The sequence below is a fragment of the Marmota flaviventris genome, chromosome 5 (assembly GCF_047511675.1).
Source record: "Marmota flaviventris isolate mMarFla1 chromosome 5, mMarFla1.hap1, whole genome shotgun sequence".
Taxonomy (NCBI): Eukaryota; Metazoa; Chordata; class Mammalia; order Rodentia; family Sciuridae; genus Marmota; species Marmota flaviventris.
In genome coordinates this window covers 2,309,349-2,337,046 of record NC_092502.1, presented here as the reverse complement: position 1 = coordinate 2,337,046, position 27,698 = coordinate 2,309,349, and the positions used below count along the sequence as shown (strand labels likewise).

At 38.7% G+C, this 27,698-nt stretch overlaps 1 protein-coding gene across 2 annotated transcripts; it reads right to left on the bottom strand.

Moving 5' to 3' along the window:
* Nucleotides 1–305: 305 nt before the first annotated feature.
* On the bottom strand, nt 306–27,624 carry LOC114080841 (zinc finger protein 809-like). 2 transcript variants are annotated; one of them, XM_071611909.1, is made up of 4 exons: nt 27,546–27,624; nt 15,043–15,169; nt 10,198–10,290; nt 306–373 (listed from the first exon to the last, which is right to left on the bottom strand). In XM_071611909.1, exons 1-4 carry the CDS (start codon nt 27,549–27,551, stop codon nt 342–344), a joined length of 258 nt encoding a protein of 85 aa, XP_071468010.1. In that variant the 5' UTR covers nt 27,552–27,624; the 3' UTR covers nt 306–341. The 2 variants fall into 2 exon arrangements, 1 of the variants encoding a protein (XP_071468010.1); XR_011707530.1 differs by lacking the exons at nt 306–373; nt 10,198–10,290; nt 15,043–15,169 and adding an exon at nt 17,363–17,439.
* Nucleotides 27,625–27,698: the final 74 nt, after the last annotated feature.

Sequence of the window (27,698 nt, the reverse complement as noted above, 5' to 3'; positions counted from 1 at the left end):
GGGTCTGACAGCTGAATCCTAACAAGGCAGTCTCCAGAGAATGACAAAGGAGAATCTGTCAAAGGCATGTCTGGGGGACCTGTGGGCAATGGGCTCAGTCCATGCACACAGGGAAATCAAGACCAAGATTAGGGCACAAGAAGCCTAGGGTCAATGGGACCCCAGATGACAGGTCCTAGCAATCTGGGCCCTCACTATTCCCCAGGAATTCTCCCACTTCCAGCCCCTAGATCTCCAGCTGCCCCACCAGACACCAGTGCCCAGTACTCACTTCCTCCTTCATCAGGGACAGAAACTCCCCAGCAGGCACAGGTACATAGCAGGAGCCAGTTTCCCAGATCTCAAATCAAGGCCTCACTCTCCAAGGTCCAACCTGCAGGGGACTAGACTGAGAGGCCTTTTCTAGGCACCCCGCTCTGGGTGGGAAGTTCCATGGGAATCTACCTAGCAGAGGCACTGAATGGAACACTACCTTCACCATCACCATTTCCCATGAAAGAGACCAGGCACCTGTAAAGAATAACAATAGCAAAGAGGAAACAGAGACAAGATGCAGAGGCAGGGAAGGTGGCAGAGTGGCTGGGAGACCAAGCAGCCAAACTTTCTTTATAATCAATAGGTTATATTAGGTCATTAATACCATAACCACATTATTGTTTAGAGTATCAGTAAGGTTGCTTATTTTGTAATTACACTTCACAGTTATAATATGCAATGTTAGGAGCTTTGTGCAGTTCTCAAGAAAGTCTATTGTCTGAAGTTACTGTTAGGCAGGCAGATCCAGGAGCAGCGGAGCTTGGTGAAACATTGTAGTTATCAAGCAAGTAAATGTCTTTATTCCCAGGAGTTATGTGCCTAAGATTAAGGTAGAACTGATAAGACTCCAGCATAGAGGGCATTACTATAGCAACTGGGCATACTATGCCTTTGCACAGAAACTTTCCTAGGCACCAAGCATGCCACAGCCCTGAAGTCATCAGGAATCCCAATCCTAAACACAGGACTCCTACAGCTCCCTTTTTTTTTTTGTTTTTTAAGGCCTTTTTGGATTAATAATATTTGTTTTTTGCTTAATGCTGGTGGAGTCAAAAAATAATAGGGTAGACATTGAGAACAGCAAGCACAACATAACAATCCCAGCATTAGTAAATATCCACCTATGAATAATTGTTTGACCCAAGTAAAGTTGGGTAACCATGAAGTAAGCCAATCTAATAAATCTAAATCTCCATTATCTTGTCAGACTTCAGCAATGATATCTTTAAAGTAATCTAACTTCTTTGAAATAGAATTACTGTTATCACTTAAATTAAAGCAACACATATTATTGAATTCCTGACATCCTTATAATGTAATAATAAAAAATAATCAATTGTAGCCTGATTATCAAGTATGGTTTGATGGTGTTGTTTTGTTCTACATTAAGCATATTAATTGCCATAGAGAGATGATTTTTTATCATAGCACAGGCCAGTTTTTTAGTTGTTTTGGAAGCCCTAACAGCTAGTCCAGGGATACTCACTAAGGAAAATGTTAAGTTTTGCCTTAGAGAGAAGGTTTACTGAATTATCACAGTTTTTATCAAGGGGAATAGACCTTTATAGATACATTGCACTGGATGGTGGCCTATTAAATCCTATGGGGATAGTAAGAACACAGTCTGCTAAGACAACAATGAATACCATGAGATATTTTTGTAGGTATATAACAATTTTAGCCAAGTAAACCCAGATATTATTGAATTTTGGAAGTCAAGGAGTCTGACTGTACTGAATTTCCACAGCTAGGGTACAACAACAGAACAATGTTATCATAAGACTAAAGCATTTACAGAATTTTGTTTGAGTTTAGCAATCAAAGAAGTAATAAGTCTTCTGGAGTACATTTTAACCCCATTTGAGACAACAACTGTGGAGCTGATGTTAGACCAGGATGCAAAGAAAAGACCACTGACTCCAGTTAAAATCAAATTAAAGCAAGCTTATTATTTCCACTGGCTGGGCTGCCTCTCTCACCAAAAACCATGGGAACAAGACAGCACTGCAGCTTTCTTCCAGCCCAGCTTTATACTCTACTCACTTCCTCCCTCATCAGGGACAGAAATTCCCCAGGAGGCACAGATACTCAGCAGGAGCCAGTTGCCCAGAAAGTTACACAAAGGGGGTTACAGATAACAAAACTCTAAAGAGCATAATACAAAGGCTAGTTTACATTTTTGCTGGCCCTGAGATCAGAATTTATGAAGGTCATTATAGCCTCAGAGAGGGTCATTATCTGGCTAGGGAAGGCCAAGATTTGTGAGGCATCACTAAAGTTTAGAGAGAGCTGTTATCTGGTCAGAGAGAGCCAGGCATGGGTGAGTTCAAGGCACAGGCAGGCATTCCAAGCAAGTTCGGAATTTGTAGTAATTTATAGTAAAGCCAAAATTAGCTTTTCATGGCTTTGTGGCAAGATGTCTCCCAATTTTAAGAGGGAATCAGGCTGGGTCTATCACTGATGTTAATGATTTTATATCCCCCCAAGTCACTGGAAGTCTAGTATCTTGGGATCCTCTTTCAGTATATTGTTTATTTTGAGGAGAGTGATCATGTGGGATTCTCCTCATCCACAATCAAACAGAACTTGGGAATCAGGTTCCTGATCTCCATTTATAATTGATAAGTCTCACACATCAAGCTAGAATCCAAACTGGTCCTGTTGGTGTAAGCATAGCAGTCTATCCTTTCCCCTGTGTGATCAGAGGCATAGGATCTTGTTGTCCTTTGTCTGGTAGAAACCTATATATTACATAAATTTTTGGTGATGGCTGTTTGGGAATAAAATGTCTATACAAAACAGATAACCAATTGTGATAACCAATATAAACTTTGTATTGCATGTTGAGTGCATTAACTATAAATAAAACAACATCTAAAGCATTATTAATATGAGAGAGGCTAGATCCCCTTTCTTTCCTTTTTTTAAGGCAAGTTTTAAGAGTACGATGTGTTTGTTTAACCAAAGCCTGTCTGGTAGGATTATGACAAATTTTATGATTTAAAATTATATTTTATTGATTACAAAATTATGTAAAAGCATGAGATATACATGTAGGGCATATCCATTTTTAAATGAATAGGCTTGTCCATGGTGGCAAAACAAAGTAATAAATGATAAATGTAAATAGATACCTCATTAGACTTTTGGGCACCAGCCCAGATGAACTTAGAAAGAGCATCAATAAAAATGTGAAGAAAGGAGTAAGGAGTCTGTGGTTGTGGCTCAGTGGTAGAGTGCTTGCCTAGCACATGCAGGGCACTGGGTTCTATCCTCAACACCACATAAAAATAAAATAAAGATATTGTGTCCAACACAACTAAAGTAAAATATTTTTTAAGAAAGAAAGAAGTAAGAATGAAAAAGAGGGAAATGGGTAAAATTCATTTGTCAAAGTGTATTAGAACATAGGACTTGTGTATTTACAGAGTTTTACATGGGGTCCCGAAAAGTGGGGACAGTTGTTGACTGTAGCATGAACTGTTAAGAAGAGATGGAAAACATTTTTATTAGTGATCAAGCATTTTGATGAAGAAATCCATAGGATTTTACAGTATCTGAAGATAAAGGACAAAGGGATTTTACAGCTTTATCTGTATGAGCATTACCTTCCATCAAATGTCCAGGAATCGTGGTGTGGCTATGTATATGAGAGAGGAAGATAGAAGGCATATGACACTGTAAAATAGTTTAAAGGGTTAAAAAAAGAGATAGTAAGTTGGAATCCAAATGAGGGCATAATATAGATATACAAATACGAGGAACAATTTTAGTTATAGAATGAGAATCTGTAATAATGTTTAAAGTAGTAGAAAATAGTCTCAGTGCCAGGACAATTGTAGCTAACTCAACCTGCTGTGGAGAGATTTGAGGTAGGGTATAATAATTAGTCAATTTATCATTAATACGAACAGATATTACTTTTCTTTGTTTACTTTTATCTGTATACACCTTTAATCCATCTACAAGAGGAATGTAGAAATTAAGGAAGAAAAGAAATGTATAACCTTGTTGTAGGTACAGATGAGGCAAGGCACCGAAGATAGCATGAAACAGTTTTATTTAGCTGCAACCAGGTTCAGAGGGCACAGCTGCTGCTGTAATCAATCAATCCCCTGAACCCCAAGTTTAGGTAGTTTTAGAATTTTATACCCAGCATATAAGGGGAGGGGCTCAGAAGTTTACAGTCTGCAGAAGTTCACATAAAAGCAGTTTTTTCCTTTCTTTCACTATTTGTGCAAGTTTCAAGAACAACACCTGAGAAGGGGAGAGCTTCTTCTCTATATTTCTTCCCAGCCAGTGGCCAAGTAAAACAGGGCAAAACGAAAATTGGAAGTTTACCTACATTAAACCCTTTAAAGAGACTCTTTTCCTGACAGTCCTAAAATCAGCCATGGTGAAGATTTCTGGAGAAGCCCAGTTAAGACTTTTCTATGGAGAAAGGGTGTGCCACTACAACCTGATATAACAAAGATAATTGTCCATCATGAAGCATGTGGAAATCAATTGGTGCTAAAAAATGTGTTAATACAAGGGCTGGGGTTGTGGCTCAGCAGTAGCATGCTTGCCTAGCATGTGTGAGGCACTGGGTTAGATTCTCAGCACCACTTACAAATAAGTGATTATAAAAGTCCATCAACAACGAAAAAAAATTTTTTTAAATGTGTAAATACAACTTGATAGTAGAGAAAAAATTTAAGTATTGGAGATATAATGTGTTTTCATAAGTAAGGAATAAAACATGAATGTCCATGTCTATTAAGTATAAAATTTAGTATGGTCATCATACTAAATTAATTGAGTATACATGTCAGTAAAAGTCAAAATATCATAGACACCATTTGACCCAGCTATCCCACTCCTTGGTCTGTACTCAAAGAACTTAAAATCAGCATACTATTACAGCCACATCAATGTTCATAGCAGCTCAATTCACAATAACTAAACTGTGGAAGCAAAGTAGATGCCCCTCAATAGATGAATGGATAAAGAAACTGTGGTATGCATACACAATGGAACATTCTCAACATTCAAAGAGAATAAAATTATGGCATTTGCAGGTTAACGGATGGAGTTGGAAAATATCATGCTAAGCAAAGTAAGCCAATCTCAAAAAACCAAAGGCTGAATGTTCTCTCTAATAAGTGAATGCTGATCCATAATGGGGTCAGGGGAGGCATGAGAAAAATGGAGGAACTGTGATTGGGCAAAGGGGAGGGAAGGTGGTGAGGGTGCATGGGGGCAGAAAAAAATGGTGGAATGAGTGGACATCATTACCCTAGGTACATGTATGACTGTATATATGGTATGATGATACATCATGTACAACCAGAGAAATAAAAAGTTGTACTGTAATTGTGTACAATGAATCAAAATGCATTCTTCTGCCATATATACCTAATTGAAATAAATAAATTAATTAAAAAATTGGCTAAGAGTTACAAGTGTGGATTATGACTGCATGAGCCTTAGAAAATAAGAGTGTACAGCAGCCAACACATGAGCTGTCAAACAGTGTTAGGCGTGTGTTCATATGTACAGAGTTATGTATAGCAATCGCTTTACTTAAGTGGACATGTAATTGACTCACCTTTTCATTATTTAGCAATTTTGTACAAAAATAGTAATTAATTTGTAAACCCTACCAGAATATTTCCTAGCTGGTTTGTAGTTTTTTTAAGAATGTCACCTTGTTTTTGTATTTCATGTGGTTCTTGTTTTCATATGTGTGGATCTATAAATAGAATTGCAGTGTTTAAAGCTTTAGCTTTTGGGAAAGAGGAAGGAAGAACTCTGCATGCCAGGGCCAAGAGGGGGTGCAGAGCATCTGGAGGAAGGGGCCGTACGGAGCAGGTCAGGTGGTATGCGTCAGGGTGAGGGGGTTTCTTCATATGGGGTATGCCATTTTGTAAAAAAGGAAGTATTTCTCCCAAGACTTGGAGTAGGCAAATTACAATCAGTTTAGCTTTGTGTTCTACGCTAGTTTACAAAAGAAAACATGTAATATAATGTTAAAAAGAAAACACCAACAACACAAAAGCTTTTATGATGGATTTTGTAAATAGATTCAATACGGGTGACCTGTTCTCTAGCTGTGATCTTACCACTTCAAATAGATGTAATTTGAATAAATTTTGTATGGTAGAGGATCATTAAAATGATTTTTTTAAGAGTTCAAAAAAAGAGAGCACCCTAAGAAGACCCATCTCTGACAGCCACCTGGGAGCTCTCCTCTGCACTAAGCTCTGTTCTTGGACCATTCAGCTCTTACTAATTCAATCCTTTTCACCCCATGAGCAGGGAAGTGACTTGCATAGTCATCTAGCTTTGTCCTGAAGCCTGAGCTCTTCAAAAGAATCAAATGTTTTATATTGAGGTAATTTCAGTTACACACCAAGTTAGAAATGGCGATGAGAGACCTCTGTGCCCTTTACCCAGCCTTCCCTGTTGACCTCTTGAAACCCTGTGTTGTGGCCTCATCAGGTGCTCACAGCTGCAGTCAGGATGCAGAAGGCCTCCAGTGCTGAGGGCCACTCCTGTCTTCCTCTTGTTGTCACCTTTGCCCCTCACCAGCCTTGCCACATCCTTAACCGCTGACAGCCTTGATGCTGCCCTCCGCTGTATCATCTGATCATCTCACCGGTGTTGCTTGACTAGACTCAGGCAGTGTGTAAGCTTTTGTATTTTTTAGTGTGAATTTCTGAGGAATCATCCAAACTCCTGTGTGTTGACAATTTATTTTTCTTTGCTAAGTGTTGTCCTGGGCCTTGGATGCACTAGTCTCTTGGCTTGACCATTTGCTCACTCATCTTAGTTCAGGAATCCCCAGGATGTTGAATGACCTCCCTTTATATTATATTCTCTTTAATCAAGTCTTCTCAATTCTTTTGCCATTCTCTGAAAGGACTGTCTGTTTTCATCATTGTAGAGTTTTAAGAATACCTTAAACACTCAAGGTAGTAGTCCTTTGCTCAAAGTGTGGTTTGCATTTTCTTTTTCTTTCTTTTTAATGTGGAGATACTGTGGATTAAACCTGGGGCACTTTATCACTGATCTACATCCCAGTCCTTTATATTTATTATTATTATTTTTTGAGACGGGGAGTCTCACTAAGAGCTGAGGCTGAGGTGATCCTCCTGTCTTAGCCTCCTGAGTAGCTGGGAAGACAGGCATGGCCACTTGCTTGCATTTTCTCTCATTCTCTAACTTGTCTTTTTATTTTTATTTATTTTATATATTTATTTATTTATTTATTTATTTTTGGTATTGGGGATGGAACCCAGGGGCACTTAACCACTAGCCACATTCCAAGCCTCCTTTTTTAGTATTTTATTTTGAAACAGGGTCTCAATAAATTTCTTAGTGTCTCACTAACTTGCTGAGGCTGGCTTTGAACTCATGATCCTCCTGTCTCAGTTTTCAGAGCCACTGGGATTACAGGCAAGCATCACCACGCCCAGCTGTAACTTGTCTTTTTATCCACTGAACTGGTTGAGCAGAAGTTTACCAGTTTATTAATTTTTCCTAAGTAGACACAGACCATCTAACAAGTCTGTGGCTTCTAGAAGGTGGCAGAGAGGACAGGGATTCTCCGTGAGCTGAGACAGCCCTCAGGTTCTCTTTGGAGGGAGAGCAGGTACCAGCTGAAACCAGATGTCAGGAGAACCTTTTGCCCTCCCTGTGCTCAAAAAGGAAACAAAGAAATGTGGATCACAATGAAGCAAAAGGTGTTCAGTGATATCTCCTCAGACCCTTCGATCCCACCTCCACTTCCCAGGGCACCACCTTCTTCCTCCCTCAGCCCTCACACTTGCTTCCTGTGGGGCATCCTCAGGGAAACCCTCCTGGGTCCTCCTCTGTCCAGCCTCTGTAGTTAGTCTTGGCCCTCTTTCCTCTGTGATGACTGTTGATGTACATTCCAGGGCTCCTCTACACCCACCTAACAGAAGACAGGTGTGGGGGGAGTGGTGATTCATATTTGGGTTTTGATAATAGGTTTCTTTAAGGAATGCTAAGACCACTAGGCTCCTCTCCAGCCTGCACCTCCTCAGGCTCACTAGGGAGAAGCTCCTTCTACCACACATCAAGCCCCTCTGGCCCACTCTTTGGAGCTAGACTTGAAACCTGCTTTGAGCTCAAATTAAACCTTGTTCCTAATGTGAACTTCTCCTCAGTTGAGGTGCTGCTGTTGGGGAGTCCAATTTGCCAGAAATGTCTCTCTTGCTTTTCCTGGCTTGTCTCATTCAGACCATTCACTTTCTGTTCATCTAAAATTATATACAAATCACCATATTCATTAACAACACGTGAAACTTTCTTACAGAATTCTAAAACAAAGGTAAAGAAGCTCCTTATCCTGATGACACAAGATTGCAAAATAATTATATTGAATTGTGGGACTTTGTCCTTACTGAAGGAATGGCAAAAAAAAAGTAACTTAATAAATAATAACATATGATGTTTGCCTTTGTTGCTCTAAGTTGTTCTATTCTTTAAAAGATGCAGATACACTTAGTTAAAACATTAACCTACTGGTTAGCTGTGAGTTTTAACAGAGTTCTTTTCATCTACCATTTCTTTTGTCTATTTGTTTGCTTTAGTTTTTTCTTATGATGACAACAGAGGTGATCTCCTCTACTTCACTGCTTTTTCAGATATGGAATGGAAGAATTCCAGGATTACCTGCTGTTGGGATGCATGCACAGTTCACTTGTCTGCCATCTGACCACAAAAGGATTGGTATCTGTGTTTGTTTAGTCTTTATTCCTCCAGGGGAAAGGGGATAGACATCTAGGGGGCTGTACAAGCACAAATTGCCTTCTTCCCTACTCTAGAAGATTGCTTCCTCCAAAGACCTAATTTTACCTGAATTAACCATAAAGGGTACAGAAATCTGCAGTATGTTTCCTGATGGAACTAAACGACTTGGTTCTACAATCCACGCTGTGCCCTTCATCTTTGAAATGTATGTCTTTCTGGTACTTCAGATCAGTAGCCCTGGAACTTCCCCTTAGTTTCAGGCACATGCACCCAGCTTGGTAACTCACTGCTTTGGCAGACTTTTCTTTTGTGCTTAAAGGTTCAACTGCCTCTGCTTTGATAGAAAATGGAATGTCCTATACAAATTAATTGTGTTCATTATTCTAGGATTATATCCACAAAGAGAAAGGCAAATGGCTAACTAGAAATAAAACTCCCACACAAAATCTGAGCCTTTAGCCACCTGGCCTCTAGTTGTCAACTTGAGCCAAGGGCCAGCCCTTTGCATGCTCTTGTGCCAGCTCTCCTCAGTCACGTGGGTTCTGATGCCACCTGAGGCTTGATTCTTGGTCTCTCTTTGCAGTTCCATATCAATTCTCTAAGTCCTTGTAATGACCATTATTTAAATATTTGTTTTAAGCTGCTGATTTCCAAATTTGTTTCTTCAATACAATGACCATTCTCAAGTCTAGATTTTATATCCATCTATTGTAGCATGTATCACATTTAGAAAATAGTTATCTCAAAATTAAACTAAAGCAAACAAATAATTATCTCCTTAAAACTGTCTTCTCCTTAGACCTTTCCTAAAATAACACCTTAGAAAATAGTCATCTCAAAAAAGCTCAAGTAAATAAATAATAACCCCCTTGAAGCTGCCTTCTTTTTAGACCTTTCCTATTTTTTTTTCTTTTTCTTATCCAGGTAAAATATTATTTGTGTTCTTAATACCAAATATAAATGTATTTAATTTCAGTCTCAACAAAATGTAAGCTCTATTGAGAGATTCATTTGTTTAATTTACTACTGTTGTTCCCACAATTATAAAAAGGATGGTGTTTATGAGAGATCAACAACAAGTACTGAAAAATTCAGCACATAAATGAATGCTTGAAAAAGAGGCTATGAAGATGGAGGAAAAAAGAAAAAGTGAGAATTTACAAAAAGTACCTAACCAATCAAAATGTCAAGAAGATCCATATGGGGGGTGGGGGTTTGGGAAAATTGAATGAAGTATACATTATGAGAACATAAACATGGGTGTACATGAGAGAGTACTCCTTGGAGACTGTACAAAGGAAGGGGCTGACACACAAGCCCCGCTTCCTTAGGATTGGGACCTGAGGAAACACAGATGAAAACAGCTCAACGTGGCATCCTGCGCAGCATGCACTGACTGACCTGGGAGGCACTGGTGCGGGGCTTCGCCTACTGTCCACGGCCCAGCACCTTGCTCCAGCTTGAAGATCACCTCAGGTTTTGCAACGCAGTGCCCTGTTAACAGAAAACAGTGAAAGATTTGTGCCAGGCTGCTTGTCAGGTGCACTTAGGAATGACACAGCCTCTCAGGAGCTGTGCAACGATGAGTGTCTCACTCACATTCTTAGGGTCTGGAACAGTGTACTGGGGCAGAATTAAACAGCTGGAGAAAGAATTCAAGGGATGATTTTTAAGAAAACTGAGGAGACAGAAGAATACAGATGGACAATAAAAGAAGTTAGAAACACACGTTATGATATGTAGAAGAAATTGGACAAAGACATAGATGAAATAAAAAAAGAACCAATCAGAAATCAGAGGAAATAAAGAAAGAATTCAGTTAATTAAATACAAAATTACAGTTCAAAGTTTCAATAACAGAACTAAAGAATCAGAAGAAAGAATTTCTAGGGATGAAGACAGGTTTTGATATAATCTTGTCAGCTAAAAAGAATATAAATTTAAAAGAATGAAGAAAGCCTTTAAAATTTAGGGGACATCATAAAGCAAGGAAACATTTTCATTATAGGTGTTTCCAAAGAGAAAGGAAAAGATATTTTCTAAACTTATTAAATGAAATAAATGCTGAAAGCTTTCAAATTATGATAAAGATGTGAACATCCAAGGCTAGGAAGATCAAAGAATTTTAATAAATTTGACCAAAAAAGATCCTCTCCAAGGTATATTGAAATCAATCTGTTGGTAGAGTACTTGTCTAGCACATGTGAGGCACTGGGTTCAATCCTCAGCACCACATAAAAATAAGTAAATATGCATTAAATAAAATAATTTGAGATAAGCAAATAACCAAAGGATCAATAAAATGAAGAGTTGATTTTTAAAAATAAAATACAATTTACAAACCTTTAATTATACTAACCAGGAGAAAAGATCCAAATAAATAAAGCAATAATGGAAAAAACAGATGTTACAACTAATACAACAGCTGAAGATCCCTAGGGAATATCTTGAAAAACCACACACTCATAATTGGAAAATCCAGAAATGAATGAATTTCCAGACACACTTAACAACCAAAATTGAACCATAAGGACCTAGAAACCTTAACAGAACAGATGTACATCAGGAACAGACTTCCAACAAACTAAAGCCCAGGGGCAAATGGCTTCACTCCTAAATTTTATCAAAAGTTTACAGAACAACTGTCAATTCTTCTCAAATTATTTGGAAATATTGAAATAAAGGAAAAATCTTCCAAATGTATCCTATGAGACCAGCATTGCCCTAATATCAAAACCTGCACAAGGAACACAAATAGCCTGATGACCATAGATTTAAAATTCTCAGTAAAACACTAGCAAATTCAATCCATCAGCACAGCACAAGGTTTAAAAATCATGACCCCATGTGAACCACAGGAATGGAAGATGGTTCAATATATGAAAGTCGATACATGTAATTTCATTGCATAATTATTATGGTCTGTAACAGTGTACTGGGGCAGAATGAAGGATTAAAAATCATATATCTTGCTGGACATGGTGGCAGCCTATAATCTCAGCAACTTGTAAGGCAGAGGCAGGAGGGTCTTGAGTTCAAAGCCAGCCTCAGCAATTGAGTGAGGCCCTAAACAACTCAGCAAGACCCTGTCTCTAAATAAAATACCAAAAAAAGGGTCTGGGAATGCAGCTGTGTGGTTATGTGCCCCTGGGTTCAGTCCTCAGCACCAAAAAAACTCATATATGTCAACAGACCCAGAAAAGGTATTTGATAAAATTCAACACAGTTCTATTATAAAAACCCTTGAAAAGCTAGAGATAAACGTAATGTTCCTGAACACAGAGGCTGCATATTAAATCCTAACCCACATCATACTGAACAGGGAAAGCCTCAGATTGTTTCTGGCAGGATCTGGAAGAAGGCAAGGTGTTGGCTTCCATTGTTCTTCAAACAGGACTGAACACATTTACTCAAACAGTAAGAAGAGAGAAAGAAAGAAAGGGCATCCAAGTAGGAAAGGAGGAGGTTAACTAATTATTAGCAAACACCATGAATTTGTATACAGAAAAAACAGAGATTTGTATACAAAAATTCCTCCAAAATAAAAAAAACTATTAGAACTGATAAATGAATGCAGGAACTGATAATGAATGCAGTGGTATCCTCAGTTGGAAAGTACAAAGTCAACAAACAAATATCAGTAGCCTTATTATACATCAAAAACAGAATTGTTGAGAAAGAAAACATGAAAGAAATCTCAATTACAATAGTTAATTTTAAAAAAACTACCTTGGAATAAATTTAATGAAAGAAGTGAATGATCTCTACAACAAAAACTTCAAAACAGTGATGAAAATAAATTAAGGAGGACACACAAAAGAAATACATCCTATTTTCATGTATTGGAAGAATTAATATTGCTAAAACCCTTAATACCCAAAGCAATTGACATATTCAATGTAATCCTCATATAACTTTTCTTCACATAGCTAGAAAAATAGTCTTAAACATCATATGGAAGCACAAAAGACCTCAAATAGTCAAAGCACACTTAAGCAAAAACAACAAAGCTAGAATCATTCTAATATCTGTCTTCAAAACAAACTACAAAGGGATAATAATCAAAACAGCATGGTGGGTTGGGGTTGTAGCTCAGTGATAGATAAGAGTATTTATAGCAGGTGTGAAGCACTGGGTTCACTCTTCACCACAAAAAAATAAATAAATAAAATAAAGATATTGTGTCCATCTACAACTAAAAATATTAAACCACAGCATGGTACTGGCATAAACAGACTCCAGACCAATGGAACATAACAGAAACCAATATTAAACCATTATTAAGATATATATATATATATAATCTCCAACTGATTTTCAGCAAAGTAGCAAGAACATATGTTTAGAAAGTAAGCTCATCAATAATTGTGGGAAACTGATCATCCATATGCAATGTTAGACCCCATTCTCACCATACAGAGAAATCAACAAAGTGGATCAAACACTTAATACCTAAGACCTGAAATGATTAAACTACTAGAGGAAAATACCAGTGAAACACAGGCATTGATCTTGCAAAAAAAAAAAAAAAAAAAAAAACAACAAAAGCAAAAATTAACCAATGGAGTTTACAAACTAAACACTGTAAAGAAAATATTTGCAAAATGACAAGGGATTGCCTTCTGGAAAATATAAGAATCTCAGACGTTTCTCAAGAGAACTGCAGAAGAACTTTTAAAATGTATTATCTACAGTGAAAGTTCTTATGTGTATTTAATGCAGGAATGCATTTAATATTAAGAACTATCCAGAGTGGAAGCTCAAACTATCTAGAGTAAAAATTTAACCTACAGAATGGGAGAAAATATTTGCAAACTATCTGAAAAGGGATTAACTTCTGGAAAAAATAAGGAACTCAATTCAATGGCAAAAAAAAAAAAAAAAATCATATAGTTAAAAACCGGACAAATAACCTGAACAGGCATTCTCAAGAGGACACACAAATACCCATGAGCACAGGAATAAATGTTCAACACCATAATTACCAGGTGAAAGATCAGAACCTAAACAAGCCATCATGACACCACTTTTAGGTGCTCATTATTAAGACACAGAACAAAAAGCTGGCCAGGAGGCACTAAGAGGAAAACCTCCACACTGGTTCTAAAAGTGCAAACTGGTGCAGCCACTATGAGAAATAGTCTGCAGATCCCTAAAACCTAGAAACAGAATGACCATATTTATAGCAGTATGGTGTATATGTATTCAGGGAAAACTCATTCCTTGTTTTGAAGAGGAACCTGCACTTGCACATTTACTGTGGCACTGCTTACAAAATCCATGATAGGTTATCAACTCTGATGTCCATCTTAGATGAATGGGCAAAGAAATTGTGATATGTATGCACACGGGACTGTTATTCAGTTTTTTAAAAATGCATTTGCAGCAACATGAATGGAACTGGAGGACATTTATGTAAAGTAAAATAAGTCAGGCACAGAAAAACAAATACTGCATATTCTCATTTATTAGTGGAAGCTAAAGTTTATCTCAAAGATACAGAGAATGGTGGTTACTGGAGCATGGAAAGGTTGTGTGGGAGGGAGAGTGGAGAAGAGATGGTAATGCATGTGGTGGTGCACCTGCATAGGAGGAATAATTTTAATATTCTGCAGCAGAGCAGCATAATTAAAAGAGCAGAGCAGCTCTTTAAATATTTCAAAATATCTATTAGCTTTTAAATGTTCCCAATACAAACCTGCCTATTACTGATAATTTGTGTAATTCACTATATACATGTACTGAAATGCCATACTTCGCCCCATAAATATGTGCAATTACTATGTGTCAGTTAAAAATATATAAGATACGCTTGGAAAGGCTGTGTGGGAGGGAGAGTGGAGAAGAGATGGTAATGCATGTGGTGGTAATTACAGGTGCACCTGTAACAGGAGGTGGTGCATACCTGTAATTCCAGCAGCTTGGGGGGCTAAGGTAGGAGGATCACAAGTTCAAAGCCAGCCTCAGCAAAAACAAGGCACTAAGCAACTCAGTGAGACCCTGTCTTTGAATAAAATTCAATAAAAAGGAAGTTGGGGGACTGGGATGGTGGGGGGCACTAGGGATGTGGCTCAGTGGTCAAGTACCCCTGAGTTCAATTCCTGGTACCCAAAATTAAAATAAATAAATAAATAGATAGATAGATAGATAAAATAAGATAATAGTAGTATTAAAATTTAAAAATGATTCCTCTAAATACTGACAATGAAATTGCTTCTAATAAGATCACTGGGGCATTTCACTCACCCAAGGACACCAGGCTGCTATAGGTCTCCAGCATCACATCCCTATAGAAGGTTCTCTGAGCCTCCTCCAGGTCCTGCCACTCCTCCCAAGTGAAGTCCACAGACACGTACTTGAAGGACACCATCCCCTGTAATGGAACATGTCTCCTCAACCCAAGCCCTCCACCCTGGGTCAGAACAGAAATACAGAATTCACTATTGTGTGAATGTGTGTCTTACATATGTCTTTTATAAGATACAGCTTGATTTGTATTATGGGAGAGGAAAATACCAATAAAAATACCTTGTCTTTGTATTAATTTGGTAATCCTACACCACTATTATAGAATTTCCTTTATAGATTTAGAAGTGTCCTTGTTCACAGCAGAAACATGATGAAAAAAGTTCTTTTCCTAAAAATAGATAAATCTAGTGTAAAGACTTCAATATGAACACATACTTGAAATACTGTGTTAAATAAACTAAGCCACATATTTGTAGTAAGATAGGGTGGGGAAGAAGAGGAAAAGCAGATTGTTCCATGTTCCCAGCATGTATTTCACTTAGATGAATGTGTCCTGGCCCTGGAATCAGACTGTGAAATTACAAAGAACCCACGCCAGGCTAACGGAACTACAGTGGTGTCAGTCTAGGTGAGGCTGCCTAGGCTGTGACATGTGGTAAAGGCAGCAAGTGTGTCGGGGACTGACAACCTAGTGATGTGAATATAAATGTTTTGCCTAATTCCAACAGTTAAAATCTCATGTGCTCACTCTTCTTAGAAACTACTGATAGATTATAAAGTACTCTCACAGTGGGGGATGGAGGGGTTGGGGTTGTGGCTGGGGTTGTGGCTCAATGGTAGAATGCTTGCTTAGCATGTGTGAGTCACTGGGTTCGATTCTCAGCACCGCATATAAACAAATGAATAAAATAAAGGTCCATCAACATCTAAAATTTTTTAATTAAAATACTCTCACAGGCAGTCTTGTATTTTCATTCTAGATTAAACAGATCTGCATTTTTGAAATGTTCCCCTAAAGAGAATGGAAAAACTTAATAGTTGAGAGTCAGAGAAGAAACTGGTGACACATGACCACCTATACCAGGGAACAGAGCATTAAGAATGCAGCATAGAGAACTCACCCTAGAAAAAGAAAAAAGAAAGGAAAAAGTAGAAATAGAACACGGTACTAATTTTAGCTTGGAAGTAAATGCCTACTGCAAAAATAGGCATTTACTTCCAAGCTATCTGTACAAGCAGCTGTGTAGACCCAGACTGGAAAACACAACAATGGCCATGATGGGCAGTCTGACCTCAGACATGCTATGTTCGAAGTCCCTGTGATCAGATGTGTAGGGGTGCCCACCTGGTAAGTGGATGCATGGTCCACAACTCAGAAGAGAGGTCAAAGGTAAATATAAAAATTCAGAAAGCAGCAAGACCTCAGGGACTGCTGAAGCCATCTAAGTGGATGAAATGGCTTGGAGAAAACCTAGAAGTTGAAAGAAGAATTTGGTGGGAAGATAAAGACATGAGAACTGCAGAAGAACATTTAAAATGTATTTCTGCATTAAAGCCAAGTTCAATATTAAGAAATAAATTAATGTATTTCATCATACACATAGCACTGTGGAAAACCAAATGTCACCCATTATAGACTCTGAGGAAGTGTCTTTAAAAATAATATCCCACTTATAATGAGCACCTTCAATATGATGGCATGACCTGAATGTGAACATATGTGTCTTAGACCCAAGGCAGCATGACAGTTCAAGTGGACACAGGGAGGAGAAGCATTCTCCATCATCACAGCACTGAGTGCTACTTGAGAGGCATTCATACAAACAAAAAGGGAAAAACAAAAGTGAAGATTGTAAAAGAATCTCCTGAAAAGTGACTCAAAATAGTAATATTCAATAAAGTAGAAGACTATATATACCACATATTAAAGTCTTTATTTATGTACAACATCCATAAAATAATAAAAACATCAAAAAGAAAAATCTTCCAGCAAGACAACAAAAGGTAGGCAAGTGGATGAGAGGAGAATAAAAATGGAAGATGAAAAAAAGCAAATTAAAAAGACATTCATAAACAGTAAAATTGTTCATAGGGATATCAGTGTTCCCTAAGCCAGTCACTGTGATTATCTCATATAAACTACACACTTGTAGATGCAAACAAGTTGATTCAAAGTTGCTATGAGAAAGTAAGCAGGCAAACACAGATAATGTATGATAAGCAATCTTTGTGTCCCTTCCTGCATCAGCGGCTGGGACTCCAAGACAAATACCACAGACTGAGCTGCTCCAGTGGAACTTGGTTCTGGCAGTTCTACAGGCTGGGAACCCAGGTCCAGCAGCCAGCTGATTCAGTTCCTGGTGTGGTCTCCTCCTGGCTTACACATATCCTTTCCTGGAAGAAGAGAGAGAATTCCATCTCCTTTCAACACCATCAATCCTATAACCCACTTTGAGGACTTCATTTTACCATAACTATCTCCCAAATGACATCTCCGTGAGAAATGGAAAGTCTGTTGGTCCATTTTCAAAATACAGTATTTAGCCTTGAATATAAATTCGGGAGGTAAGAAAAGCAGCAGGAGAGAACAGAATGGAAAGTTACAAGCAGGTAACACTAGAGTGTGGACAATTCACAGTCCCTTTACAGATAGGAGGTGAGGGGAAAGGGCCTGCTGAAACAACAAAGAGGTAAACTGCAAGATGCACTCACCTTAAGAAGGCTTTCCAGCTACAAGAGAACAAAGGGAGGTGGGGGACAATTAAAGATGCATTTCTTTAAAAAACTCAATCGGAGACAGTAAAACCTAGGTGATGGCATACCCCACAGTAGGGGTGCAGGGGCAAGGAGGGGCTTGTGTACTAAGGGATAAAATGCTTATTGCAACTGCTCTGGGTGTGCCTGCTCCCTCAGACACCAGATCCTGCAAGATCATCATTAAAGTCTTGCTTTCTCCACACCTTTGTCTCTCAATCCATTCTTTGGGTTTGGACAGGTGAGTGTGTTTCTCACAATCTCCAAATACAATCATATTTGGGTTTAGAATAAGCTTCCCACATAGAGGGGGGCTGGTGGGGGTGGGGCACGATTCTTACATAGTATTAACTGTGGTGGTTTTCTATGACAAAGGATTACAGATCCCCTCACAGTGAAACTCAAAGATCATTTATAATCTTCCATTTGCCTTGGTTGGCCAATGGTGTATAAATGGAAGTGATACATGCTAAGCTATGGCTTGATGTGAAATGTCCCCCCAAAATTCATATGTTGAGGGCTTTGTCCCTAGTTCAGCAGCATTCAGAGGTGAGGTCTTTGGGAGGTGATAGGATCGTGAGGGTTCTGCCTCATCAAAGGATTAATCCATACATAGATTCATAATGTGAGAAACAGAAAGTTTGGTGGTCCACTTTCAGAACATAGTACTAAGCCTTAATTGGTAAGATCCAATTGTACCCATTTTAACTTTAGCCCTTCCCTTTGCCCACCCCAATTTTAAAATTAGCCAACTGATAGAGTATAACCCAGACCTCCTCCTATCAGGGCAAGGGGGGACACTGTTGGGAGTCTCCCTGAGAACTCCCTGGACCTTTCAAACATGGCGGTGGGCAAATTGCCAGTGGGCGGCTAGAACTCCCTGGACCTTTTAGATAAAGAGCCCCTAATGCAACATGGCGGCAGGCAAGTTGCCAGTGGGCGGATAACAAGTTGTTTTGAAAATTTTCTAATTGGTCCTCCCGTCTTCCGTGATCATGGACAGCTCGTGCCCCCCATGAATCTTATGCAGGGTGGACGTGCGTGCACCATAGGTGATGATCTGACCTTTACTATGATTGGCCCCGGGAGCTTCCTGGTTTAAGATAACTCTCACTTTCTATATAAGCTAGAACCAGCTTGCAGTAAAGTACTTCATCTTTGTCACTGCTATCTGTGTGTGTGCATTTTAATCTCCGACGACGAACCTTGGCCTTTCAGACACTGTGTCAGGGATAAAAGCAGGCGGACTGCCCGCCCAGCACTTGACCACCAGGTTTGGTGGCACACCCTTCTGGCAGGAGTAGAGTCTGCCATGCCCATCTACATGCCTGAATTCTTGTGGCACCTCAGTGTTTCTAGCAATGACACATGGGCTGCTGGAAAGTAGTAAAACCTTAACAGGTGGGGTAGTTGGGGAGGCAGGTCACTGAGGGTATAACCATGAAGAGTATCTTCTGTCTCTGTGCTTTCTCTCTGCTTCCCAGTCACCCTGAGGTGAGCAGCTCAGCTCAAGCATGTACTCCCACCATGACACTGACTCACCAAAGGCCCAGAAACAACAAAGCCAAGTGAACTACAATTAAAAAAAATAAATATTTTTGTTTAAAAAAGAATTTTTATGGCTTTTTTTTTTTGGTTTGTTTGCATGCTGGGGATGAAACACATAAACTCATAGGCTATAGGCAAAACCACTATACCACTAAGTTACATCCCCAGCCCAGAATAAGTAGTTTTGTTATTATTTTTTAACCTTTATTTTATTTATTTATTTTTATGTGGTGCTGAGAATCGAACCCAGGGCCTCGCACGTGCTAAGCGAGCACTCTACCACTGAGCCACAGCCCCAGTCCCTTGTTATTTTTTGTGAATAATTTTGTACAATTTTGGCATCACTTCACTATTGACTCAAAATGAGATGAGAAATGCATCTACTATTCATGTTTTAGAGCACTGGGGAAGAACTAATATTACATCTCCCAGTGTTTGGTAGCATCCTCCAGTGTACTATAACAGGGACATGAGACTTCTTGGTGTGCAGCCGATAATTATTGCTGATGAAACCCTCTGTACTTGTGATAGGTCTCTTCACATTATTTTCTATCTTGTGTCTAGTCTGTGTTTCCAGATACTGGCCCATTTCATGTGAATTACCTAATACAATGACATAATCACACTGTTCATATTACTTTTCTCTAAATATAATCTTGTTTTTCTAAGGGAGATAGTAACATCTCCTGTGTAATATCTGAATTTACCTGAGTCTTCTATTTTTCCCTGGTGTTTTGCCTTTTGAAAAAGCTGAGAGGTAAAAGGTATTTATGAATTTTGTCATCTTAACCTTATTTATTATCCATTGTTCTCTTAATTTGAATTTTTTTCTTTCTTTTTTTTCCTGATTTATCACCTGGAGTCACATTAACACATTACAGCTTCACTGCCACCCAACTTCTTTGTATTCTAATTAGCAAATATGTTACATTTCCATATGGTATAGGAAGAAGAGTATGTTTTATTTGTAATTTCATACTATTGCTTTCTAGCTCAGTTAAGAGTAAAAAGAAGAAACTGAGCGTTACACTGCCTTTTACATCTTCATACATCCTGGAACCATTCCCAATGAATGCACATGACTGGCTGTTGCTGCTGTTGCTCTGTTTAGCAATTTCCTGTCATTTTGCTGGGGGTTGGGGGTAGATCCACAGAGCTCTTCACAGGGCATGCTGGAAGTCCTAGAATTGCACAAGCTGACTGACCTGGGAACTATGTTTGTAATGGACACTAGGCAGTGATGCATCAACTCGTAAACAAAGTTAAACTGAACCAAGTGATGGTAACCTCTGAATAGTTCTGTTACTACCTGTGAGCTTAGCGGGCTTTGCACATGCTGTGATGATCTGGGTGGCTAAAACTTAAGTTTTTTGCTTTGCTTTAAATTCTCCAATTGTCATTCTCATGTTCACAGGGAAATGCTGAAACTGTCTGAAAATAATTCACAAAACTGTTAAATATCATAAAATTCTGCAACTGCTAGTTGATATACCATATGGTTAGTAGAAAATGCTAAAAGGTGTGCTGCAGCACATGCAGATGTGTGCTTTCTCCTACAAGTGTCCCTTCCCTGTGTGCCACATAGCCCTAAGTGCGAGTGTTCAGTTGTGCCAACTTAAAACTGAAGATCTGTAGGAAGAAGTCACATCGGGTACAGCCTCAGCACCAGCTACAGCAACAGGACCGTGATTCTTCTACTAACCATTCCAGCTGCTGCTCTACTTGAGAGAGTGCTGCCAGCCTTGAGGAGTTAAGAGGAAAGCGAGACTTGCAGTGGGGTTTGAATGCCACTTTTAAAGAGCACAGGTCTTCTGATGGCCCCAGCTCTGCCCCTCAGCCCAGCTGCTGATTTGGAGGACAGACCCCATACACAGGGACACAGCCCCAATTAATTTAAGCCTTGACTCTTGATTCTTCTGCCCCAAGTATTTCCCAAGTCCAAGAGAGCTCACTTGGCTCATTCACAGGGAAGTCAATGTGGCTGATGGCAACTGCCACATGAGAGGCAGAGGTGTCAGCTTCCCATGGCTCAGGGGATCACTGAGATGCCTGCAACCTGGACCCTCAGGGACTATTCAGAACCCAGATTTCTCACAGTGGTCCCCAACTCAGCAGCACACCTTTCACTGCCTTTTCCTCCCTTCCTGTCTCACTTTTCCTACTTCCTTGCACCTCCTCTTTGAGATTACTTTCAAAAATACCCTCCTTACACACACTTCTACCTCAGGTCTTATAGAGTATTTGCTCAGTAAAAGGTGACTCTGATGATTCAGTCCTAATCCCCAGGGAAATGTCTGGCTCAGTTTCCTCCACTGCATTTGTGGCTCTTTTGATTAGTAGATGTTATTTCTGAGCAGCATGCTCAGCTCTTGGAATATCATTTTCTTCATTTCTCAGTTAAAAATAAGGACTTATACTACATGATGTTGTGAAGATAGAAAGAGGTGTATGATACATCTTCTGATATAGTAGATGATGTATGTATGTTCTATTAAATTTTTAGTTTTTTGCTTTTTCACATTGTTATCAAACTTTCAACCAATGTTGCTAAATCAAATGGATATAAACGAAGAAAAATAAAATTCTGTCCCTATATACCTCACAAAATAATCATAGATTGAAGGCAAGAAATAATTAAAATCAGAGCTGAAAACAATGAAATCGAAACAAAAGAAACAACTGAAAAAATTGACAAAACTAAAAGTTGGTTCTTTGAAAAAATAAATAAGATTGACAGACCCTTAGCCATGCTAATGTAGAGAAAAAGAGAGAGAACCCAAATTACTAGCATACTGGACGAAAAAGGCAATATCACAACAGGCACTACAGAAATATATAAGATAATTAGAAATTATTTTGAAATGTTATACTCTAATAAAATAGAAGATAGTGAAGGCATCAATAAATTCATTAAGACATATGATCTGCCCAGACTGAGTCAGGAAGATATATACAACATAACAGACCAATATCAAGTGAGGAAATAGATGAAGCCATCAAAATATTACCAACCAAGAAAAGCCCAAAATGATATACAGCTGAGTTTTACAAGACCTTTAAAGAAGAACTAATACCAATACTCTACAATCTATTTCAGGAAATAGAAAAAGAGGGAATACTTCCAAATTCATTCTACGAGGCCAATATCACCCTGATTCCAAAACCAGACAAAGACACCTCAAAGAAAGAAAACTTCAGACAAATATCTCTAATGAACATAGATGCAAAAATCCTCAATAAAATTCTGGCAAGTCTAATACAAAAACATATCAAAAAGATCATGCACCATGATCAAGTGGGATTCATCCCAGGGATGCAAGGATGGTTCAACATACGGAAATCAATAAATGTAATTCATCACATCAATAGACTTAAAGGTAAGAACCATATGATCATCTTGATAGACACAGAAAAAGCATTTGACAAAATACAGTACCCCTTTATGTTCAAAACACTAGAAAAACTAGAGATAACAAGAACTTACCTCAACATTGTAAAGGCTATGTACGCTAAGCCTCAGGCCAACATCATTCTAAATGGAGAAGAACTGAAGGCATTCCCTCTAAAATCTGTAACAAGACAGGGATGCCCTCTCTCACCACTTCTATTCAACATAGTTCTTGAGACACTGGCCAGAGCAATTAGACAGATGAAAGAAATTAAAGGAATAACTTTAGGAAAAGAAGAACTTAAATTAGCACTATTTGCTGATGATATGATTTACTTAGAAGACCCAAAAGACTCCACCAGGAAACTTCTAGAACTAGTAAATGAATTCAGCAAAGTGGCAGGATATAAAATCAACACCCATAAATCAAAGGCATTTCTGTATATCAGTGACAAATCCTCTGAAAAGAAACTGAGGAAAACTACCCCATTCACAATATGCTCAAAAAAATAAAATAAAATAAAATATTTGGGAATCAACTTAACAAAAGAGGTAAAAGATCTATACAATGAAAACTACAGAACCCTAAAGAGAGAAATAGAAGAAGTCCTTAGAAGATGGAAAGATCTACTTTGCTCATGGATAGGCAGAGTTAATATTATTAAAATGACCATACTACCAAAAGCACTATACAGATTCAATGCAATTCTGATCAAAATCCCAATGGCATTCCTCATAGAAATAGAAAAAGCAATCATGAAATTCATCTGGAAGAATAAGAGACCCAGAATAGCTAAAGCAATTCTAAGCAGGAAGAGTGAAACAGGTGGTATCGCTATATCAGACCTTAAACTATACTGCAAAGCAATAGTAACAAAAACAGCATGTTACTGGCACCAAAACAGGTTGGTAGACCAATGGTATAGAATAGAGGACACAGAGACTAATCCACAAAATTAAAACTATCTTATATTAGATAAAGGTGCCAAAAGCATGCTCTGGAGAAAGGATAGCATCTTCAACAAAAAACTGGAAATCCATATGCAACAAAATGAAATTGAATCCCTTTCTCTCACCATGCACAAAAGTTAACTCAAAATAGATCAAGGACCTAGGAATTAGACCAGAGACTCTGCATCTAATAGAAGAAAAAGTAGACCCTAATCTTCATCATGTGGATTTAGGCCCCAACTTCCTTAATAAGACTCCTATAGCACAAGAATTAAAACCAAGAATCAACAAATGGGATGGATTCAAACTAAAAAGTTTCTTCTCAGCAAAAGAAATAATCTGTGAGATGAATAGAGAGCCTACATCCTGGGAACATATTTTTACCCCTCACACATCTAGGGTATATAAAGAGCTCAACAAGATAAGCACCAAAAAAATAAATAATCCAATCAATAAATGGGCCAAGGACCTGAACAGACACTTCTCAGAAAAGGACAATCAATCAACAAATATATGAAAAAATGCTCATCATCTCTAGCAATCAGAGAAATGCAAATCAAAACTACTCTAAGATACCATCTCACCCCAGTAAGAATGGCAGCCATTTTGAAGACAAACAACAAGTGTTGGCAAGGATGTGGGGAAAAAGGTACACTCATACACTGCTGGTGGGACTGCAAATTAGTGCAGCCAATATGGAAAGCAGTATGGAGATTTCTTGGAAAACTGGGAATGGAACCACCATTTGACCCAGCTATTCCTTTTCTCAGACTATACCCAAAGGACCTAAAAATAACATACTACAGGGACATAGCCATATCAATGTTTACAGCAGCACAATTCACAATACTTAAACTGTGGAGCCAACCTAGATGTCCTTCAGTGGATTAATGGATAAAAAAATGTGGCATTTATACACAATGGAATATTACTCAGCACTAAAAAATAACAAGACCATGGCATCTGCAGGGAAATGGATGGCATTAGAGCAGATTATGCTAAGTGAAGTTAGCCAATCCCTAAAAAACAAATGCTGAATGTCTTCTCTGATATAAGGGGGGGGGGCGGAGGACTCAAAATGGGATAGGGAGGAAGACCATGAGAAGAAGATTACCACTAAATAGGGAAGAGAGGTGGGAGGGAAAGGGAAGGAGAAGGGGAATTACATGGAAAATGGAAGGAAACCCTCATCGTTGTACAGAATACATGTATGATGATGTGAGGGGGAAAAAAAGAAGTGTGTCACATTAGATTGGGTAGACAGAAGTGATGGGAGGAGAGGGGAGGGGAAGGGGGGATAGGAAAGTCAGCAGAATAAAATAGACACTAGTATTGCTGTGTGTATATACGTGACTGTATGACCAATGTGATTCTACAACCTGTACACTCAGAAAAATGAGAAATTATACCCCATTTGATTCAAAAAAAAAAAAAAAAGAACTCAATCTACTTTATTACTGCATAGGCAAGGTTTTTTTTAATGATATTTATTTATTTATTTTGCATTACAATTCTTAATATACCATTATACAATAATTTATCATCTCTCTGATTATATATAAGGTATGTATATCCTGTTACTGGGCAGACTCATCTGAGGGTCACATAACCCAATGAGCTAGCAACACGCTTAGGAGTGGCGACCCATGGACTAAAAGGTCAATGGCAGAAAAACAGCAGGAAAGGAACAGCTGAGCGCACAAGGGAAGCCAGGTTACCATGGTGATAAGGCTGAGCATGGGTTGTGTGCCAACTGCAATATCTGGGTTCAGCACTCAGAGTATGAGTTCCTAACATAGGCTGCTTTCCAACTTATGGGCCCAACAAGGTCATATCAACTTATTAATTATGTGAATGTACATATTATTCACAAATGGAAAGAATGTAGTGAATATTATTTTTAAAGTTCCCATAGCTTTTCTGATCTTTGGTCTTGTGAGGCAGTAGCATGAACTTTGAACTGGGAAGCAATACCCTAAGGCAGCAATATCCAACACAAATAAAATGGGAGGCACTAGTATTCACATTAAAATACTAAAAGAAAAGATAAAGTTGATTGTAATAACAATACATCCAAAATATTATCATTATAGTATCAATATGTAATTATTGTGAAGTAAATATACTTTTGCTATAAATCTTCAAAGTTCACTCTATTTTAAGCCTCCTGCACATGTCAGATCAGAGCAGTCACATTCCAGCTTTGAAAGCTGACTCCTCCCCTGAACTCAGGGAAGTGCAGGACTTGAAGCTCCATTTCATGCCACAGGTGATGAAACACTTTTACCTACCAATATTTCTCCTCAGGGTCAAGAACAGGGAGAGACAATGCCCTGACAGATGGCAGGGAACTCCACCTGGAAGCCTCCAAAGGTATATCATTCTACCCATTTTCTGCTGGGCCAAGGCCCATCCCTCTTGCAGAGATGGGAGAGCAAACAAGGGAAGAGGAGGGAATCTCATGTCTTTAGATCTTCCCAAAGCCTTGACCTCCAGAGTTTAAACAGATTAAAGCAAACTTATTTTGCAGTTCAGCCTTGGACTTAATTGTCAGGCTACCAATGTGTGTTTCTCCTATAGCATGGGGTACTGTATAAGCTTAAGCCAAATCACATGCATGCAGTTCTACATGTATGTCTGTGTAACTCAACAGTATCTACCAAAAGATTGAACTTTAAATTATGGAAACAGGAAATGACCTTGGCAATGTGCTTTTACTGCTGCTTCCATCAAGAGACAGAGTCTGTTTACCAAACCTTATTTCTGGGATGGCCTTATTTGCTACAACTCATACAAAGCTGTGATGACAAAAGTGTAACAGTATGGTACCAGGGCTCAAAATGTCTCGAATGCTTTATCTTTTTCTTTTAGAACCCTGCAATCCATGAGAACGATCCCACATTGGCCTACTGGAGGATGAGATATCAAGGGGAAAATAGGTATCCCAGATGACAGCCAGATCACACTCTGAAGCTGAGCCATCTAGCCAGCCATCAGCTAACCACATACAGGAGGAGGAGCCCAGTTGAGCTCAGTATAAATTGCTGACCACTGGTTATAAGCTAATATATTTTTGGATGACCTATCATCTAGTGATAGATAAACTAATAGCCAGTGATAGGAAGGATGCTAATATTCAGTGACATGTTGATCACAAGTTGTCTGGCAAACAGTGGGTGTCTTATAGATTTTCTGTTCCCTCACCTGTGGTATGAAATAGAGGTCAAGCCCTTCACCTCCCTGAGGTCAGGGAGTTATAGCTCAAAAAGTTGGAATGTAGCTGCTCGGCTGGACAGTGCTAGAGCCTTACAACAATGTGAGATTTGAAGACTTAGTAGCAAGACTTAGTATATAGATGTCACAATAATTTTATGTTAATAACAATGATAATATTTTGGATTAAAATATGACAATTTCATCCCTTTTTGGTACTAGGGATTGAACTCAGCTGCACTCAACCACTGAGCCACATCCTCTACCCTATTTTGTATTTGATTTAGAGTCAAGTTCTCACTGAGTTGCTTAGTGCCTCACCATTGCTGAGGCTGGCTTTGAACTCGAAATCCTCCTGCCTCAGCCTCCGGGGCAGCTGGGATTACAGGCATGCGCCACCACGTCCGGCAATCCTCTTAATTTTTAATACAAAAATCCAAGAAAATTTTAAATTATTTGTATTGCACATAGTTTCCTTAAGTGACTGTTTCCTTCAAGTTCCTCCTCACAAGAATAGACACCAAAGTTACAGGAAATTTAAAAATTATTTTCATTGTACTCTGTCCATTTGTGAATAACATATACATACACATACAATTGATAAATGGAGATGATCTTACATACAAGGTTAAAAATGCAAATGTACCTGCATAGTAGGGGGAATGGAAAGATCCAGCAAAGAACGTTATTTTGGCCTCATTCAGCTGAAGGTTATCCATTCCCTCTCACTCAGGGTATAAGAAGGCGGGGTCTCAAGCTCTATCCAATCAGGGACACGTGCATGAGGACTGTCCAATCA